The 15,827-nt window shown below is 34.8% G+C and overlaps 3 protein-coding genes across 7 annotated transcripts in view; 2 read left to right on the top strand and 1 right to left on the bottom strand.

Annotated features, from left to right (window-relative positions):
• The first annotated feature begins 15 nt into the window (after positions 1-15).
• Positions 16-7,098, top strand: LOC145963457 (sodium-dependent neutral amino acid transporter B(0)AT3). The gene is made up of 14 exons (XM_083085427.1): positions 16-364; positions 1,427-1,685; positions 1,750-1,936; positions 2,011-2,126; positions 2,205-2,312; positions 2,392-2,475; positions 2,568-2,729; positions 2,807-2,917; positions 2,991-3,192; positions 3,259-3,458; positions 3,532-3,733; positions 3,806-3,965; positions 4,034-4,297; positions 4,388-7,098. The coding sequence occupies exons 2-14, from the start codon at positions 1,503-1,505 to the stop codon at positions 4,584-4,586; spliced, it is 2,178 nt and encodes a 725-aa protein (XP_082941553.1). The 5' UTR covers positions 16-364; positions 1,427-1,502; the 3' UTR covers positions 4,587-7,098.
• Positions 6,819-15,827, bottom strand: part of Stub1 (STIP1 homology and U-box containing protein 1) — a 190,730-nt gene continuing 181,721 nt past the window's right edge. For 4 of the 5 annotated variants that reach the window (XM_083085470.1, XM_083085461.1, XM_083085488.1 and 1 more), the window contains 3 exons: positions 8,999-9,197; positions 8,569-8,894; positions 6,819-8,473 (listed from right to left, as the gene is read on the bottom strand). In XM_083085470.1, the coding sequence (XP_082941596.1) occupies positions 8,231-8,473; positions 8,569-8,894; positions 8,999-9,197 (768 nt within the window). In that variant the 3' untranslated portion in view covers positions 6,819-8,230. Of the gene's footprint in view, positions 8,474-8,568; positions 8,895-8,998; positions 9,198-9,561; positions 9,843-15,827 lie in introns of those variants that run through there. The other variant, XM_083085478.1, reaches the window with a different exon arrangement.
• Positions 11,002-15,827, top strand: part of LOC145963504 (opioid-binding protein/cell adhesion molecule homolog) — a 281,149-nt gene continuing 276,323 nt past the window's right edge. Inside the window, exon 1 of the mRNA XM_083085532.1 lies at positions 11,002-11,293. The gene's annotated coding sequence lies outside the window, so the exon portion shown is untranslated. The remainder of the gene's footprint in view (positions 11,294-15,827) is intronic.

Here is a 15,827-nt window from a genome sequence, read left to right on the forward strand (position 1 = left end):
TATTGTATCTATATGATAGTATGGTTTTTATTGTATTGTATTATATGAATTTCACAGTTTTATTTTTTTACGCTTTAAGTTTCAAAATAATGTGAAATTATAATAATAATGGTTCATCTTTCGTTCTCTCCTTTTCGTCGCACTATCGGTGTCTTCCTTCCAACGGAAAAGGGCTCGCGCGCGATTTCGCGGCCGAAAAAGAGAGAGAGAGGGTCGAGGCGCCGGCGCCAGCTATTGATTCTCTTGAAATACCGTGATTTCAAAAGTTACTATCACCAGCACATACACTGGGGTGTCACCAGTGGCGAACCACTCTTCGACCGCTGACAAGGTCCTCGCGCGTTTCCTTCTTTGGTCCCGGCAGGTCGGTAAAGATTTCGTTTCATTGCTTTCTGCTCGCGACAGAAACGCGAACGTCCGCATCTTTTCGAACACTGTTCCCTTGCGAACAAACATTTTCGAATGGAGTTGTCGTATTTACGCGAGGGAATTCGGGCTTTCTATATCGATAGCGAATTTCGTACAATGAAGTGAAAGACTCGTGTCCGCGAGGGCGTATATGTATATATATATATATATATATATATGTATATTCATCTGATTAAAATAAGATGAGATTTTTTTGTACACATCTGCCGAAGCCATATGTAATTATTTTAATAAAAATTAATCTTATCTCTCTCGTACGATTGCGTATAAAATATTTGCTGAGATTCGTATCCGTGTGCTTTAACGAGAACGTGCATCTACGTCAAAGTAAAAATCAATTTCCAGTGAAGTTTTCAATCGATTCTTTTATATGTATTTGAATTTTTTTTACGAAGAACACATGTGTACCTTAGAAAACATATGTATATCCTTGTGTTAAACACCTGTATGAGATTTTATATATATATATATATATATATGTGTGTGTGTGTGTGTGTGTGTGTGTGTGTGTGTGTGTGTGTGATGTATGTATGTATGTATATGTGTATATAGAATCGACATAAGAAGTTATCACATATATATGGTGTATGGACAGCTTCTATATATGTATATGAATAATAAAAAATAAAATGACCAACTCAAGAAATTCATGAACATATGCATTAATCAAATAAAGTATTATTCCAGGGAAGGAGGCATCGTAATAATTAAATTTTAATATAATTCTTTGATATTAAAAATATACACACACACACATATATATTAATTACTATATTAATTTTTAATGCTTACATTAATATATTAATCATATTAATTATTTATATATATTATATATTAATTTAATATTAACTTTCTTTAGATATTTTTATATCTACATCTCTTATTAAAAAAAATTACAAACTTTTCATTATGTAATTTAGTAATAATTTTGTTTTGCACTTGCTTCTATACATGTTCATATTTAATCATTTTAATCTTTTAAATTTTTTTTGAACAGGATGGAGTGTCTAGATCTTTTCGTTTGATCAGAAAGAAGCGGATTTGAAAGGGATTAAAACGAAAGCGGAGAAGATATGGCGAATACGGCTCATCTCGTTCGCCGGCAAAGCTCCCGTGATCTCAAGCCTCAAAAAAGCATCGATAAGCTTGAGATGAAAGAGATGCGTGGTAGATTAATGGTGGATAATCGAAAGAACATCTCCACTGCCAATTACGGGGCCACCAATGCGGCCTTCGAAGATAGCAGTCCTAACAAGGTACCTCTGCCTATTTTATTTACTTTTATATCATGAGTTTGACCTCATTGGTCTTTGTTCACAGAGCAAAACAGGAAACGGCCCGGGCACCGGTAACAATGACGGCAAGGCGATTTTCCGGCCGGAAGCGGGTGAAGATGAGCGTGAAAATTGGGATAGCAAACTCACATTTCTCCTGGCCACCGTAGGATATGCAGTGGGCCTTGGAAATGTATGGCGGTTTCCCTATCTAGCTCAGAAGAATGGTGGAGGTGCGTTCGCTTCGTTTAAGATTGTTTATTAAAACCTCTCTCGTACAATAAGGATTATTTCTAATGTCCACCAGGTGCTTTTCTAATTCCTTATTTCGTGATGCTGGCCATCGAGGGTATTCCTATATTTTATCTGGAATTGGCAATCGGTCAAAGATTGAGAAAAGGCGCCATTGGCGTGTGGAATCAGGTGAATAGAGAAAAAAGACTATAAATTATAATTTTATCGAAATAAAGATTTTTAATAGTGAGTTTCCTTACCGAAAAGGTATCCCCGTATATGGGGGGTATCGGAATCAGCAGCGCCATAGTCTCCTTCAATGTGGCTCTTTATTACAATACTATTATTGCCTGGTGTCTCTTCTATTTCGTTCAGGTAAGAATCCATTTATAATTAATGTTTTATCTCGTCGCATTTATATCACTAAAATAAAAATTTAAAAATCTATTTAAAGAGTTTTCAATCGCAACTACCTTGGGCGGAGTGTCCGAATAAATATTTTCAAAATGGATCTTACGCGTCTGAACCCGAGTGTTTGGTAATGCTAAAATTTACGCTTATACAATATAAATTATATTCTATTGTCCATACATTAATAAGTTTGTATGTAACTTGAGAATCGGTCAATAGGTCAGCAGTCCAACACAGTATTTCTGGTATCGAACCACCCTAATGATATCCAAAGATATCGATACGCCGGAAGTGTTCAATTGGAAGATCGCTCTAGCGCTGATCATTGCTTGGATTCTCGTGTACATGTGCATGATTAAGGGTATCACATCCTCGGGCAAGGTACGGCCCTTTCCTATTACAAAAATTAAATGTCATCATATTCCTCTTCATCAAATGATAATTTCTGCTTCTCTTAGGTTGTGTACGTAACCGCTACATTTCCGTATATCGTTCTAATCATTTTCTTCTTCCGAGGGATAACATTGACGGGTATGTCGGACGGTCTGCGGCATCTCTTCACGCCAAAGGTACATTGTATACAATCATCTTCTATACGTCGCAATTATTTTGTATAACCATCAATTTATTTCTCTACTTCAGTGGTACACATTGACTGATCCGGTAGTCTGGTTAGAGGCTGGAACGCAAATCTTCTTCTCACTAGGCTTAGCTTTTGGTGGTCTGATAGCATTCTCTTCATACAACCCGGTGAACAATAATTGCTACCGCGACGCTATCATGGTCAGTCTGACGAATTGCTTTACTTCCATGTTCGCGGGGATCGTCGTCTTCTCGATCATAGGTTCGTACAAATTTCTCCCCTGATATTTTCCTATTTTTTTAAACTTATAATTTTGCATTTTAACAGGATTCAAAGCCACCATGGTTTATGAACAATGTTTATCGGAAAGAAATAACACGTTAATGAATATATTCGGACATGCCGAGAAGATACCTGAAAATATTCCGATTAGTGGTACACCGTTGAACATCACTAGCGGTAATGGATCATTGGACATGATAATGCCGGAATTGCCCTATTGCGATCTAGAAAAAGAATTAGATAATGTAAGTTGTGAAGTTGAACTTTTTTTTCTATACCTTTCCTCCGTGCTTTTAAATTATGTAACGATAATTACAGTCGGCATCGGGCACAGGTTTAGCTTTCATCATCTTTACCGAAGCGATCAATCAGTTTCCCGGCGCTCAATTCTGGTCGGTATTGTTCTTCTTGATGTTATTTACACTAGGAATCGATTCTCAATTTGGTACTCTGGAAGGTGTCGTCACCAGTATCGTCGATATGAAACTCTTCCCGAACTTAAGAAAAGAGATTCTGACAGGTTAATTTCACAACACATAATAAGATATAGTTTAAATTGGAAGAAGTTACAAGAATAAACTCGATTTCACAGGTGTGATTTGTTTGGTGTGCTGCTCGATCTCGATGGCCTTTGCTCATGGAGCTGGCAGTTATGTTTTTGTGCTGTTCGATAGCTTCAGCGGAAATTTTCCGTTACTTATAATTGCTTTCTTCGAATGTATAGCAGTATCCTATGTTTACGGTTTGAAGAGGTAAGTGTAGAAACATTCTTGAAGGTTTCAGATCAAAGATTGCATTAATTGTATTGTGATAATTTTAGATTTGCTGATGATATTGAACTGATGACTGGCAACCGGCCTGGTCTCTATTGGCTAATATGTTGGAAGTATCTCAGTCCACTGGCAATGTTGAGTATCTTGATCGCGTCTTTCGTCGAAATATTTTTCGAAGGAAGTGGTTATCCAGCCTGGGTAGCGAGTAAAGGCATCACGGAAAGACATGAGTGGCCTGTCTGGGCTTTAGTTCTCATTGCCATTCTCATTCTCACTTCCGTTTTATGGATACCCGCAATCGCAATTTGCAGGTTGATATTGATCTTAAAGTTGTCAATAAAAAATCATATATCTTGTTTTATATACGCTTCTTAAATTAAACCTTTAATGATCCTTTCTAGATACTATGGAATCCTCATCATCGACGACAACGAAAAGGCCTGGTTTCCTGCGGCGGATTTAAAAGAATTTCATGGAATTATGCCGCATGAGGTAACGGCGGCTGAAACACTGCTGTTTTGCATCAGGAATGACGGTTCTGAAGGATTGTGCTGCCCTACGGGCGGTCCTAGCGACGATGAGGACGAGGATCTCACCTAGGATCGATCCTTGATTGCGATGCGCGTTTCCGCAGATGATCTCGTTTCGAGAAACGCTTTACTTTATCCTGTGACGACCATCTTCAACTGCTTGCTACTTGATCAAAAGTGGTTGCAATTCATTTTGATGAATCTGGTCGAATTGTAGTCAACGCATTTGCGTGGTAGGATCTTGTCTATTGTGTCAATTAACATAAAAGCTTCGGCGGTAGGAGTCATTTCTTTATCATTTAAAGACGGAGATACATTCAAGTAAAAAATAATTTTTCTTTCATCTTTAATAGTTAAAATTAGATGTCAGATTCAATTTTTTTATATTTGAAAATTTTATAATTTAAAGGAAAAAATTCTTCTAGAATCTAAATATTCAAAAATATTGATGTAAGCGGAGATTTATTGGAAAATATTCTTGAATTTATTTCTGCCCGAGAGATATAACAATTTGTAATTTTTTTAAATTTAAGTGATTAACTATGCGAAAAATGGCTTTCGAAAAATGAATAATGAAGAATATTAGACAATAATCTATATACACAGTTTTCAAACGAACAATCGTGCATCGTGTGGACGGAAACGAGAGGCAATCTTTCCGTGCGGAAAATTATCTGTTATATGAGTTAACAATGAAACATTTACTCTTTAGCGATTGCGAATAACATCAGATTTAATAAGATTAGCGGTAGGAGCCGTCCAGTGGACTTGGGTGAATGCACCCGAAACATTATTCTAGATAGATAGTCTTGTATCAAAGCATTTGGATCCTTAGATCTATGGATCTATTGAAGATTCGAAAATACTTTGAGAATCAATGGATCTGAGAAAAGATTTGATGATAAAAACACTTAAAGATCCAATCTAACAGCACAAATAAGCAGATAAAAATATCGAGATATTTAAAAACATACAAGATTTGCAGAGATCTAAAAATTCAAATATTTCACAATATATAATTGTCTAAGAATATGAGATCCTTCCACAGATCTAAGGATCCAGGAATCCACGAGTGATTATGTGGATGGATGACGTGACAATAATGAATTTAGCATAAAAAGACTAAAATTGACGACAATAAAATAATTGGACTAAATCATGCTTGACAATAATATTAACGTTGTGCGGTATGTGATGCACATTCAAAAATGCCTGGATAGCAAAAAAGGCAATTGATTCGACCCGAAGAAACCGGTTTCTTCGGGCGAGAAGAGATAATCATCGTCCAGGCCACATAGATTAAACAATTAGTTTCACGTAGGTCAATTATTATTTTAATTTTAACTCTGTTATGTATCAAACTCGACCTGTAACATAGAGTATATTATAAAAAGAATAGGTAATATATATATTAAAGTAAATCATTATATTTCAATGAAAGAAGTTATAATCCAGGTCGAATTTGAACATTAAAGATGTCTTTGAACATTCTATGGAATCTTCCTGTTTGCACTCCTTTGTGACAGTATTCAAATGGCCTGATATCTTCCAGTGATATTTTAAATTCCTAACTCTTTGCACTTTGAATACTTTTCTATGTTAAATTAATAAAAAGAAAAGAAAAAATACTATTATATTAATTTATATAGAAAACATTATAATTTCACAGTAATTTCCTGTAACAATATATATAATTAATTTTTCATGTTATTGAATATATAAATAATTAATGAGATTTTATAAATCCATATTAAAATATTCTAGTGCAAAGAGTTAATGAATTAATGATTAATTGGTTGTGGAGTATTCGCCTAAAACGTACAAATGTAATACGGACAATAAGTATAGTAGAATTTCGTTTTCTCAAGTTATCTATTAGTAAGCCTAAGCAGATAAAATAACTGCATTAGCAATCGTTAAGCAAATGACTAATTAATTAAATAACAATAGGAGTCATCAATTATATAATGACGGAAATTGTCATTAGTTAATTAATGATAAAAGACAAACCATATCTTGATATCATATCATTTGTTACAACTATATACTAGTTTTTTATCTCGCATACTCGCTCGATCTCTATTGAAAGAATCTTTTGGGAATCAAATGCATTTTATATTTTAATTGGGAATTATCTTATAATAAGTACTCTCCCTTCTACATTTTTATAGTTAAAAATTGATAATTTTCTAATTGATATCTTTAAAGTTTTTTAAAATATAATTATCAATTTTTCGAATTTAATTCACACATTAAAAAAATGAATTTAAAAAAACAAATATTAAAAGGAGAGACGTTGTAGTTCATTATCAAATGACTGTTGCATTTATTGAGACTACAGAGAGAATAATCTATCTTACCAGACTTTTGTTAACCATATATATTGTCGATGTAGCTTGCGCAATAACTTAAAACAATACACCGATGGTGGACGGTAATAATTGTTATTATTACATACGATTGCGATGATTGCGATACATATATACAATAATATTGCGTATACGTAAAACTGTACATATATATATATACATATATAAATATATTGTTGTCAGTTGAATGTTAAAATAAATACCTTGAGTGGATTTAGATTTCTCTTTACTATTGATATATAACATTCACAATCAGAACTATTTTTTTAACAAACAATATAGTAAAGATGTAAACAATTTCACCAGTAAAAAATTATTATGTAGATGTATGATAAACTAAGAAAGATTACTATATATACGAACACTTATTATCCTATGTTTATATTGTGTTAAAAATTTGCAAGTCTTTCAACTTTTAATTGAAATTCTAATTTCAAGTTTTTATCAAAAGCAATTATTATGAAAATTTCAATTTTATAAACAAAAATTGTCGATTATAGCAAGAAAATAAATTTATATACATACAATTATATATACTCTCATAGAATTATCTTGTATGAATTTACATGTGATTCTTGCTTTAATTATTTAATATTATACATATATCCAATAATAATTTCCATATTTTTCATATGGCGTATTCTAGAAAAATATTGAACAATAACAAGATACAAGCATTTCTTCGTTACAAAATCGCTATTCAGGTCCTCGAAATCCGCTGTCTTCTAAGAGCGTTTTATTCTTGTTTCAGCTTCTTATCATAATAAGAGTGTTTATCTGGATTAAAGCGATACAAGAATGAAAGCGAATAAGATAAATATGCTATAAAGGCAGCTATTTTGGTCTTTGATAGACCTGAGCCGAGGAGCTAAGTCGCTTTATGGTAGAGAATAAATCACCTAGTAATTGGCAGACCCCGTTTCGGTTCACCAATAACACCCTATAGATTGATATTAATTTGTGAATATATTTCAGCATAATAAAAATAAAAATTTATCGCAAAAGATAACTTTCTACAATAAAAATAATGTTTTCTTGTTCTTTTTTTAATGATAAAAATTCAAGAACAGAGAATCTAAAGACTTGAACTTGCTTACTCAAGGAGATAAGAGAATAAGTCACTATCTTCTAACAAAGCAAAAAATATTTTTTTTGTAACGAGGGGAGGGGGGAACAATATACTTAATCTATATGTATATACTCTACTACTTTACACTTTCTTGAGATTTCTTCTTTTAGATATCCTCTTATAAATTTCTTCATCAAATATTGAATTCTTTTCTTTCATCATTAAAAATCACTATTGCCTTAACTTACATCTATGGCAGTAAATAATGTATTGACATCAGTAATGCAAGGCCCATTCATTTTCCTGCAGGAAAGTATCGACTACTTCCTTCATCGCCAAGTTTGGAATTAATTGATCTTGTGTAAGACGCACACGCGTGACTGGATCGAAATGACCGACCCGTTGAAGATGTTCCTCGATATCCTTCCGTTCATATGTGATTCCACTAGGTGTAATCACTGGCTCTTGCAAGATCTCAAAGCTGATTTTGCCACACAAATAGTCGGGCACCTCTCTTTTCTACAAACAATTCGTTTATAAATAACAGCACAAAACATCAAAAAAATAAATACAAAGACTCTTGTTTTGATGGCAGAAATTGAAAGAAAACAAACCCTTCTTCTCTCGTCGACCTTAGCAAAGAGATCATTGAGCCGCGATATACAAGTATCTCTCTTCTCCTCGATCTCCTCTTTTCTCCTAGCAAATTCAGTTGAATTTGCATCAGTATCAGAATCCTTTGTCGTCTCCTGTTCTTGTAAAGCTGCTAAATTACGCTTTGCATCATCTACGATCAGCTGGTTCAAATAAGTCTGCAGGTCAATATCTTGAGCAATCCTCTGCTCCTCCCTTACTTGAAAACGACGTTTACGTGCTTGTCGTAGCACACTGGTGATGTCGTCACCATAATTTAATTTCTGCTCCTTTGCCAAGTCTACAGCTAAATTGTTTTAGATAAATAATTTTATACTATAAGTCTAATCTATTCTTTCTCTCTCTTGAAAAAAATGATAAGAGTATGTATAAGTCTGCTTTGCCATTTACCTCTCTGCAAATGTTTTACAGCTTCATCAAAGAGCTCCAACTCCAGTAGAGCAAGTCCTAGGAAAAAATGACCCTTCATTAAACAAGGATCTATATCTAAGGCTCGTCTGCAATCCTTGCACACGGATTCCCATTGTTTCAATTTCAAATGACACAATGCTCGATTTGTAAAGTACAATGCTTGGTCTGGATTCTTTATCTGCAACAAAAATAAAAAAAGAAAATTATTCTGTTGTGCAAAATCACTCTTCTTTTTAAAGATATGATAAATTTGTATTAGAGAGAGAAAGAGAGAGGGAGAGAGAGACGGAATATATAATCAGATTTAAAAGTCTTCCCTCATTTCTGTCAAATTCTAGTACAAATTTTCGGCGCTAGGTGCAACATCAAACTGCCATCTCTGGCAAACACTGCATGTGATTCATGATTCAAAACAAAAAATACTTGCTGCGTATGTAACAATTGGTAAACAATCGAGCAGACGCACAAGAGTGCGCAATAATTTAGAATTTCGATTTAGAATTTCACGGCGATGATCTAGCACGTATTCAAACGTCACTCACAATCGCCTTTGTATAGCAATTGGCCGCGTCCTCGTACTTGTGCAGATCGAAGAGACGGTTCCCCTGCTCCTTCAGCTCCTTGTCAGACAGGTTCGCCGTCGAATACATCTTACTCATGATGGCGGTCGATGATCACGTCGCACTGCATGCACGATCAAATCAATTATACGTGACGGGAAGTTGTACGAGCGCGAGAAATGAATGCGACAGCCTTCGTCTAACCTCTAAACGAACGTCAAATATTCCATCTTTGTTTCGTCGAGTCATCGACTTTGACAGACTCGACGCGGATCTAGATGGGAATGCAGTTTGACGTTTGACCGCCCTCTCGAGAATGATCGAAGAACTTCAATCTGTTTCAAGGAAAATACTTATCCACCTAGTTGTCGAATCTTTTTTACCATCATCACATATGCTGATCCAAAGTGCAGATGGTTTAGATCCAATTCGAAATTGGCACACTTCCCGCGAGAAAGAGTTACACTTCTAGATACGATTTTATACACCTTGCTTTTTAAACCAGACCTATTTGCGCGGGAACGTCGTCGTGAAATATCTCGGCAAGTGCAATATTACGGGAGATCTGAATATTTATAGTTTATATATAGTACATTTTGTGTATTTTTGTTTCGGCCAAGTAGACGGTGTCTGGTGAGTAAATATTTTACTGCATATAATTTTTACACTGTTATTTCTTCTTGTTGTATTTTGTGCGAGATTGAAAATTCATTACTCACTTAACTTTATTTCGAGGAAAATTGAAGAACTGATATTCTCGTTATATATATGTGAATCGTTATAGATATTTACAAAATAGTATACTTGTAGCTTTTACATTTTAATCATTATAAAAACATCAGGGGTGAATAATGCCAGAGGTGTAAATATTTAAGACGCTTCTCTCTTTTTCTCCAGCTTTTTTAATCGGAGTAAACTCTTTCGAATTTATATGACGAATTTATCTTTATAACGAATCTGCGTATTAAAATAACAAGCGTTTTATGAAAAAGCGAGCGCGTTTACTCGATATCGTCGGCGTAATTTGTCAGCCATTCATTTTGATAACAATATGGAGATTCTAGCGATATCTACATAAGTATTAAGTAGAGATCCGTGAAGCTCGAAACTTCGTAACGCGGCTGGTCGCGGATGCGGATGCAAGGTGGAGCGGGAAGGAGGGGGACGGAGGGGGAGGAGGAGAGGGAAGAGATTGCGACCCAGTTTGTTCGTTCGAGACTTCAATTCCGTATTCTTCTCCATACGGGAATAGGAAGTTCCCGGCACGGCTTCTTGGTGACAAATTGGAATTAGAAGTAATCGCGTTAGTTGTTAACGAAACTCGCGGGTTAATCGAATCTATCTGGCTGCTCCTCGACCAATCGATCGATCGATCGATCGACCGGTCTCCTCGCGTGGAGAAATTCAGCGGGTGCAGGCGCGATCCGGGGGGTGCCGGAGAGAAACGGCCAAGATTTATTAGACATTTGAATTAGTTCGCGCGCTATTAATCCCGGATTGTACGATGATGCCTCGTCCATCGGTCTAGACCTGGGTCTGGTCGTCATCAGAACTATCCATTGAACTACACCGTGCCATTAAGGGTTCGTCTGGAGGCTATTAAGCGTGTCCACTCGGATTACAGCGGATTACAATGCGAATCAGGTCTTTGCCGATGTTAGAATAGTGGCTTTGAATTTTCGCGAGCTTATCAGCGATGGATATTTAATTTAGGGTAAGTCGATTCCAATATGTATAGAAAAATATGCCTGACTTAATGAGCCTGAAAGATACTCTAAAACTAAAGTATCGAGAATAGTATAAATAGAATATAGAGAATAAATAGAAAATATATAGAATATATAGAAAAAGAGTATAAATAGAATATAGAATATAGTGAATAGAGAATGTAAAGTATAAATAGAATATAGAGAATAATATTAATACCTTTGTTTTTATAGTATCACTGTACAATAATAAAGTGAGATATTTCGACATATATAAAGACTAGAAATCAAAATTAAAGGTCTCCACAAGACTCCCCTTCTATAATTTTGACATCTATAACATCTCTCTTTCGACATATATTAATATTAAAACGTTTACGATACAGCTAAACGAATCTTGTCGTCTTTAATTTCAGCAAATTCACAGTCATGTATCTTCCGCATATCCATTTTGAAGCTTATCCGCTCGATCACGGCTCGTATGTGGTCGACACACGTGTTATTAAACGGTACGCGACGGGAAATTATGGTCATCGACGTCGCATGTCGTGTACATACGTCGAAGGAGCTGGCCGAAAGGATTCGGCCGTATACGCGATTACGGCGAAATTACTCAATCCGATGGTAATCTGGCGAATTACACCTCGAAATAACGGTCAAACGCCGAAAGCGTCTGTGTGGGTGTGCTTGACGGTTCGGAGTCGAGAAGGGGCTTGGCGAGGTATGTTTCGCGCTCACGCTACGGCGAACATAAATATCACCCTCTCCCCCTCCTCCCCCCTTTCCTGGCGAGCCATACGAGTCCGTCGAGGCATCCGCGGTGCATATAGGGGCTGCGCAGCATAGGTGCACGCACACATCTCTAGGCTGTATTATCATTTCTTACGGTCTCCAGACACGCCAGCTAGTCAGCCATGATTTTCGCCCCGCGCGTTTCCTGATGCCGGAATTTCTTACAAAGGGGTAGCTGGCGGGGAGGCACGGGGAGGCGGAGGGGAAGAGGAAAGGGTCGGCGATGCACGCGTATCATTATTCGTACGCGGCGCGAATAACCGCCTGCATGCACATGCATTTTCTTAACGCGTAATTTTACGTCGGAATCGCGCGTGATTTCTTTTCCTCTCGTTTGTCATCGAAATCTCGATTGTTTGCGCAAATGGTTGCTTCGAAAAAAATGTAATAGTATAACTTCAAACAGATTTTTGTATATTTGATGATCGCATAATTGCATAATTATTTAATCAATTTACGTATTAACAAGTTTAATATTATGTCTTTTGTCTGTATAACTGAAATTTTTCAGATTTACGAGATATTTAATTTTTAATCACTTGTAGTTGACGCTTTATTAATGTATCGATACCAAAGTCATGAGAAACATAATGATTTCTTATTAACGATTGAATTATTCCGAGTAATACGAGATGGAATCGATCGATAAATTGAAAAAGATTCAACAGGCCACGGATCTTTAGGTATGGACGCGCGTGAATATAGATTTTCCTCTTACGTTGGAAAAAGGAATTGATATTCAAAGCGGGTGGATGCACTCGCATCTCCACACGAGAAGAAGTCTTATGCGAGAATATGTACATATATACATACATACACATACATACACACATATATATATGCAGCATCATATACGTTGAGAATATTCTAATTTAATATCGAACCCGTCCGCCTTCGAAGCTTCAAGTGCCAATCGAGATTTCTTTACGACTCGCGAAACGTTTCACATTCTATTAACTTTTCGTCGAATTCCTCTTTACGCATTCTCCCTTTTATACATCCGCGTCTTTTTTAAAATTATTAAACATATTTTACAATACGGATAAGTATGTGCCATTCAATTCGTACAGATATTTTTCAATGATTTGTTCTTCTTTTTATCGATGCTTCGTGATATTCATCACAAGAGCCATGTACCGAACACGATTTTGTCATTAAGCGAAACGAGGCGATGCTCAAATTCTCATTCGCAGCATATAATATCCGATAAATAATTTAATTTGCATCAGTTGGATGCCTGGAGTTCTAAAGCCGATATATTAATCGGACTAGTGAAAATTGACGAAGCGAGACAAATTGATTTCTATCAGTAATTACTTTCACATCGTCATGTAATTAATATATAAGTTTGCAACTCGCACGATGAATGAGTATATGTGCATGCTGCGAATAAATCAACAGGAACGTTCCGTTTTGCTTTTTAAGAGACAATATTTTTAATGCAAAGCACTCATCACTCTTTGTAACAAAATGAAGAATTAGCGTATGATTCTTCGTTATATTATCGTATATTATACTGATAGTTGCATATACGCACGTTGTACACGTACAGGTACAGGTATCTAAAGATCGATAAATATTTATGATACTTTATTGCCGTTTGAGGTTTGTTGCACAAGAGTTTTCTGTTTTTCAAGGATATATCTGCGGATCGATCCGGATTTATAAAATCGGGTGGAGATACATCGTTATACTCTGTTGTTGATTTGATATTTCAGTTTAATACCTGAATGCATCGGTTTCGCCAGATCGGCAGGGATATCACAAGTGGACCGAAATATCAACAATCGTTTTCATCGATGAATAGAAATATCTCTATCATACCCACATATAACGGTATGGATTTATTCAATAGACAAGAGATATTTAATAGAACGATCAAAGCCATTCCGTTGCAAAGCTCACTTGTGCTCTTTGATTGTTCCCCTGGAATATATATCGATATAGGATTTCATCGTGTAAAATATAAAAATCTGAACATTCGATCAGAGTTACTATTATTTGACGTTTCTTTTATCGATAAAATTGCAATTTTTTTAAACGTAATTGACTATAAATTTATAAACTAAAGAAACTTCCTATAAATAAATATCACAATTTCGAGTAATAATAAATAATGTGAAGTATAAATTTAAAATAATATGATACCGGAAAATAAATATAGTATTGCGAGAAAAATTTAAATAATATCGTCTATTGCTTCCTTTTTCATTGGTTATTTAGTGATGGATATAATTATCGATTGGGATCGATATGCTCGTCGTGGAATAAGAATCCTTCGAAGGAATTTTATATAACGATATCACACTATATAGACGAATTCCGTTCGTCACTCTTGTCACGACATTGGCTACTTACTCGACTTGTATAATTATTCGATACTCGAACCGCCGTTGTCGACGACGAACTTAGCGATTCCACGGGGAACGCGCGTGTTGCAATGCCCGGGGTAAAATTTCTTGACGGTTCGAAGAGACGAGGGTTGCTACTGAATATCAATGTAGAGGAGCCTGTCTCACCGTCCAGAAGACCGATCAATCGATTCCCGAGCAGGCTGTTTCGAAGACGACATGGTATTCCCGCTAAAATGATAGGAGTCCGGCATTTCATTCTTCACGGTATTTATCCTTCTCGAATTCTCAAGTATAACGTTATTTTAATATATATATCTCATGAAAAGTCATACAGCAATAAAAACAATCGATACCGTACTGTATTTTTACTTTACGGTACGGTACTATAATTTTTTTAAGCATTCTGCTTTTGTAAATATGATTTAATTTGCAAAAGTTAAAAAAAGATAAAAAATTATACACAATGTTTTTAAATAATTATATAATAACTTTTTTTCAATATAATATTTTTAATTTTTTATATATTGAAATATCACTAAAAATTATTAAATGGGAAAATGGTGAAAAAGAAAATATAATATCGGAAAAAGCTTGATAATCAATAAATGAAAGAAAAAATCGAGAGAGTATGAATTAAATATAATTATATAGATGTGGTGAAAAAAATTCATCAAATTTTAAAATAAGCTACTATTTTTCAAAAAGAAAAAATATTTTAATCTAAAATTCACATTTTTTTCGCAATTTGAGTGTAATGTATTTTGAGATAAAAATATAATTACTAATATAAATAATTACTAATAATTTATTTTAATAAAGTAAAAAATGATAAGAAAATTATAAAAAAATAAAATATGTAATAATTTAATAAAAATATAAAAAAAAAACATGCTTTAACGTAAGAGAAAAGATGTTTGACGCTAAATAATATTAACAATATTAAATAAAGCAAGAGATTAAACATATAATAAATACTGTTGGAATAAATTTGAAATAAATTTCTTTTTCTACGTATTTAGATGTGTATTCGCAGGAGAAAAGATATAATAAGATTCCATAATATAAAAGATAATGCAATATTTCAAGGATAATTGCAAACATAGGTGTAATTAATTAATCACGCCATAATATGTGTGTCAATTCGACATCTCAGATAATAGATAGATTAAACCAATATTTATGATTATGCAGTTGCGAGTTATATCGCCGAATTTCGCGGCTGCTTAGAGAACACTAGTGTAATTCTCCGGAATTAATCGACGAAGATAAAACAAACGTCAAAGAAAAAGAAAAGGTACTCATAGATGTAACGCGCTCTCGCAAACAGTGCGCTTCTACAACAGTTTCGTATACAGAACTCGCATGAAAATATTTATTCTACTAACAACGCGACTGT

Source organism: Camponotus vicinus, unplaced genomic scaffold (genome assembly GCF_025532165.1).
Source record: "Camponotus vicinus isolate PSW18456_S1 unplaced genomic scaffold, iyCamVici1.0 SCAF_1, whole genome shotgun sequence".
NCBI lineage: Eukaryota > Metazoa > Arthropoda > Insecta > Hymenoptera > Formicidae > Camponotus > Camponotus vicinus.